The following is a 4,478-nucleotide window of genomic DNA, read 5'->3' on the forward strand; positions in this document are numbered from 1 at the left end:
AATAAAGACAGAGAGAAAAATAGAGAGACAGAGACAGGTAGTAGTCAGAGAAATAGACAAGTGAGAGAGACAGAAAAAGAGACAGACACACAGTGTACCAGTGGAGCGGAGTCAATGCTGATGCTGCACTCCACCGCTGTCTGGTTAAGAGCCTTGACTTTGAGAAGAGGACGCTCTGGCTGGGTGCCACGGGTCTGGTAGTGTGACAATGTGGTTGGGCTGTCTCCTATACTGGTGTGAGCCCACACAGCCATCTCATACACCGTCCCCGCTGTCAGGTTTGTGGCTGCCAACACAGCAGACTGTTTCAGACGTATTGTAATGGCAACATTAATTGACACTCCTGGTAAAGATGTGGGAAATTTATCTGTTATTGGAGCAGCATCACCTCACACTATAAACTGGAGTGGAATCACAACAGTTCTGTGTAAGAAATGTAAGAAATAGGACAGCTCTTTTCCAGTAATATTTCACAAGGTTGGACAATATAGACAGAGACATTCTTGACCAAATGGTTTATCCATTTCGCTAAGGGGACTGACACACCCATGGAAGACAGTTGATTTTTGTCAGGAGAACTTCTCTAATTTTGCCACATTTTTAACAAAGTCCAGAGAGAAACCAGCCCAGAGAATCATGGATACTCCACTGTTCGTAACAGTAGGCAGTGTTTTTCTATTTGCTCTTTGTTTCATATAAAACCCACCTTACGTATGTTCTGCAATAAAGTCTCACTTGACCCAAAACTCAGCTCCTGGTGAAGTCCCTGTCAAGTTCAGCAAAGTCCACCTGCTTATGTTCGTGATGTTATTAGGCCAAATCCTGGGATGCTAACAAAACTATTGGTTGGATTCTAATGGTTGCTATGGAGACCTGATGACTGCAGGACACCACTCTTTGCTGTATTTCAAAAACAGTTTGATTTGGAAACTATTTCCTTTACATCCAGGTCACTTTACCTAATAGGGAGATAAATGTGGGTCCAAACTCAAGTTGTCATGATCCTAAACTACTGATATATAGAAAAATACTTGATACTAATTTTGATATTGTGGCAACATTTTAAAAAACCAGTTTTTAAAACTCTGATTATTAAAAACTCTACTTTAACTACTACATTATAGCAGTTAAAAGCAAACAATATTAATTATGATATGACAATATTAAGGAGTTTTACTGACCTTTTTAAGTTGCTCTGAAACATGAGTGTAGCATTATTATTGTAGTGTTAGCACAGCTAGTATAATGCATCTTTTGACCTTTCCTTTTTTCCTGTCCATCTATCTCACAGGGAAAGTAACTCCGAACAAAGCTGTTTAGCTGTAAAGAGCTATCTCTTTAGCATAGATCACTCTGTGTCAGTAGTGGGCAGTAATCTAACTCCAATTTTAACTGTTGGTTTCAGTAGAGCATTCTTAAATATACATTTGAAAATAGTCTTGAATGCAATTATTGCATGGTGATTAGCTGTACAGATGGCCTACTCACTTTAACTAAAGTAGCTAATGTTATCATCCATATGTGTTATAATGATAGCACTATTGACAGTGTGCAACAGAAGTATCTACTGCTGCTACTCTAGTAGTACTACAATAGCAAAGTACAGTTACAAAAATTAATACTTAAAATCAATCATTGTATTTACCGATAAATTTATTAAATGTATTTATTAAATAAATTTATTTTAAGCATAAGTTGAATTTATCTGAAGGCTGTTTTGTACCGGACATGCTAATTTCCCTCACAACAAAAAAGAAAGGCAGCACAGAGGAAGATTACCTTTAAACTCTCCCTGGGTGATGTTGTACGTGTGGCTCTCTTTCACATGAGAGTCAAACTGCCAGTACACGATTACAATGTAATATTTGGTCTGAAAAAGAAAAACACACAAGGTCCATGAAACACTGTACCCAGAACCCAGTTCGCTTGTTCAAAACCTGAAGGTAATAAAGAGAAGCGCTTACTTCAGTCTGGGAGCTGAGACTGAATGACATGGAGTCAGAGGAGATGTTGGTAGCTTTCACTACAGGAGGAGGCAGAGCTGCAGTAGACAAAGCATGTATCAGACATGCTCCACTATCAGTCAGATTCTGCTGAGGTGTGAGCTAGCATTGGCTCGTGGTCTACATACAGACCTGAGAAGGATCGTATGGAGTCATAAATGGGACAAGGAGGCAGATTTTATTGGAGCTAAAGACACCACAATCAGAATATTATGTCATGGTACTGTACTTCTGTTGATCTTTATTTAACTATGATAATGAAGGACAACAATAATATTACCAAGCAGCTTTGAATGAACACAGCTATAGATACAAGGCTGTGAGAAAGAATTTGCTCCCAGAGATCGCTTGTTATTTTATTGGCATCTGACAAATAAATCCTGATTTAAATACAAAACGTACTTTTGAATGATCATTTAAATGAATGAAAATTAACCTGATCTTACGTAAAAACATATTTACACCCATCGTTTACTCAAGAATTAGCTGGTAGTAACCACATTGTTTGGCTCAGTTTTTTATTACTAAAAGATCCACAAACGCACTAATAGCAGAGGTAATTTTTGCTTATAGCTTTTGCTCTGTGGGCTGCCACCTTATCATGGTGGAGGGGTTCAAACATCCCAGTAATCCTACAAGCTATGCTGTGTGGGGTTTTATGCCCCTGGTAGGGTCATTCAAGGCAGACAGGTCCTGGATACCAAAGGTCCAACCTTTGGTATCCATCAACCAAAGGTTGATGGATACCTTTGGTGAGATCTGGCAGTCTCCTGTGAGACTTTAATTCCCATCTCTGGCAGACAAAGTGCAACCTGAAGAACCCTTATGACGAGCAATTAAAATGACTATTTAGTGTTCCCTCGCCGGGACGCAGGTTATCGGGATCCCACCCTGGAGCCAGGCTTGGAAGTGGGGCACGTTGGCGAGCGCCTGGTGGCCGGCCTTTTACCCATGGAGCCCAGCCAGGCTCAGCCCAAAGAGGAGACATGGGTCCCCCTTCCCATGGGTTTATCACCTGGGGGAGGGGCCGAAGGGGCCGGGTGCAATGTGGGATGGGTGTTGGCCAGGGGAGGAAACATGGGTCTCCCTTTCCATGGGCTCATCACCTGTGCGAGGGGCCAAAGGGGTCGGGTGCAATGTGAGATGGGTGTTGGTCGGTGGAGGGGTCCCTGGCAATCCCATCCTCAGTTGCAAAAGCTGGCTCTTGGGATGTGGAGTGTCACCTCTCTAGTGGGGAAGGAGCCTGAGTTAGAGAGTGAGGTTGAAAGGTTCTGGCTAGAAATAGTCTGCCTCACCTCAACGCATGGCTCTGGCTCTGGAACCAGTCTCCTTGAGAGGGGCAGGCAGGAGTGGGCATACCACCTTGGTGACTGTACATTGGGGTTTACCCCGTGAACAAGAGGGTAGCCTCCCTTCGCTTAAGGGTGAGGGGACGGGTTCTGACTGTTGTTTGTGCTTACGCACCAAACAACAGTTCAGATTATCCACCCTGTTTTTGGAGTCCTTGGAGGGAGTACTGGAGAGTGCCCCTCCTGTGGACTCCCTTGTTCTGCTGGGGGACTTTAACGCTCATATGGGCAATGACAGCGAGACCTGGAGAGGCGTGGTTGTTAGGAACGGCGCCCCAGAACTCGAGTGGTTCTGCTGTTAGTCTTCTGTGCTCATTGTGGACAATCCATGATGAGCACAGAAGTCCAACAACAGTGCACATATGTTGTTGGACATATGTGCACTGTGCACTTGGCACCAGGACACTCTAGGCTGCAGTTCAATGATCGACTTTGTCGATCATTGTTTCATCTGATCTGCGGCCACATGTGTTGGAGACTCAGGTGAAGAGAGGTGCAGAGCTGTCCACTGATCACTATCTGGTGGTGAGTTGGCTCCGCTGGTGGGGAAGGATGCCGGTCAGACCTGGCAGGCCCAAACATGTTGTGAGGGTCTGCTGGGAAGGTCTGGCAGTCTCCTGTGAGACTTTAATTCCCATCTCCGGCAGAACTTTGAATACATTCTGGAGTATGTGGGGGACATTGAGTCTGAGAGGACCATGTGCCGTGCCTCCATGTCGAGGTGGCTTATCGGAAATTTGGCCGCAAGGTTGTCGGTGCCTGTCGCTGTGGCAACCCTCTAACTTGTTGATGGATACCTTTGGTGAGGGATGCTGTCAGGTTGAAGAAAGAGTCCTATCAGGCCTTTTGGAATGTGGGACTCCAGAAGCAGCTGATGGGTGCCAGCAGTCCAAATGGCATGCGGCTTGGGTGGTTGCTGAGACAAAAACTCCGGCAGAGTTTGGAATGGCCATGGAAAAAAACTTAGGCATGGCTTTGAGGGGATTCTGATACACCATCCGGCGTCTCAGGAGGGGGAAGTATAGTGGTTATAAAACTTTTTAGATAACTTCATCTTCAGTAGACAACATCTACTGGACAACTGTGTGGCAGTCTGACTTTCTACTACCAAGGGCAAAAGCAATCT

General features: G+C 44.4%; 1 protein-coding gene across 1 annotated transcript in view; it reads right to left on the reverse strand.

The window, feature by feature from the left end:
• LOC106943181 (sortilin-related receptor-like) overlaps positions 1-3,185 on the reverse strand; it is an 8,018-nt gene extending 4,833 nt beyond the window's left edge. Inside the window, exons 1-4 of the mRNA XM_015026526.1 lie at positions 3,110-3,185; positions 1,965-2,041; positions 1,780-1,870; positions 99-286 (exon numbers count right to left, since the gene is read on the reverse strand). Of these exons, the coding sequence (XP_014882012.1) occupies positions 99-286; positions 1,780-1,870; positions 1,965-2,041; positions 3,110-3,185 (432 nt within the window). The remainder of the gene's footprint in view (positions 1-98; positions 287-1,779; positions 1,871-1,964; positions 2,042-3,109) is intronic.
• Between the last annotated feature and the right edge of the window lie 1,293 nt (positions 3,186-4,478).

This window comes from Poecilia latipinna, unplaced genomic scaffold, assembly GCF_001443285.1.
Source record: "Poecilia latipinna isolate Pla-1442-1.1 unplaced genomic scaffold, P_latipinna-1.0 Scaffold4958, whole genome shotgun sequence".
NCBI classification, from domain to species: Eukaryota; Metazoa; Chordata; class Actinopteri; order Cyprinodontiformes; family Poeciliidae; genus Poecilia; species Poecilia latipinna.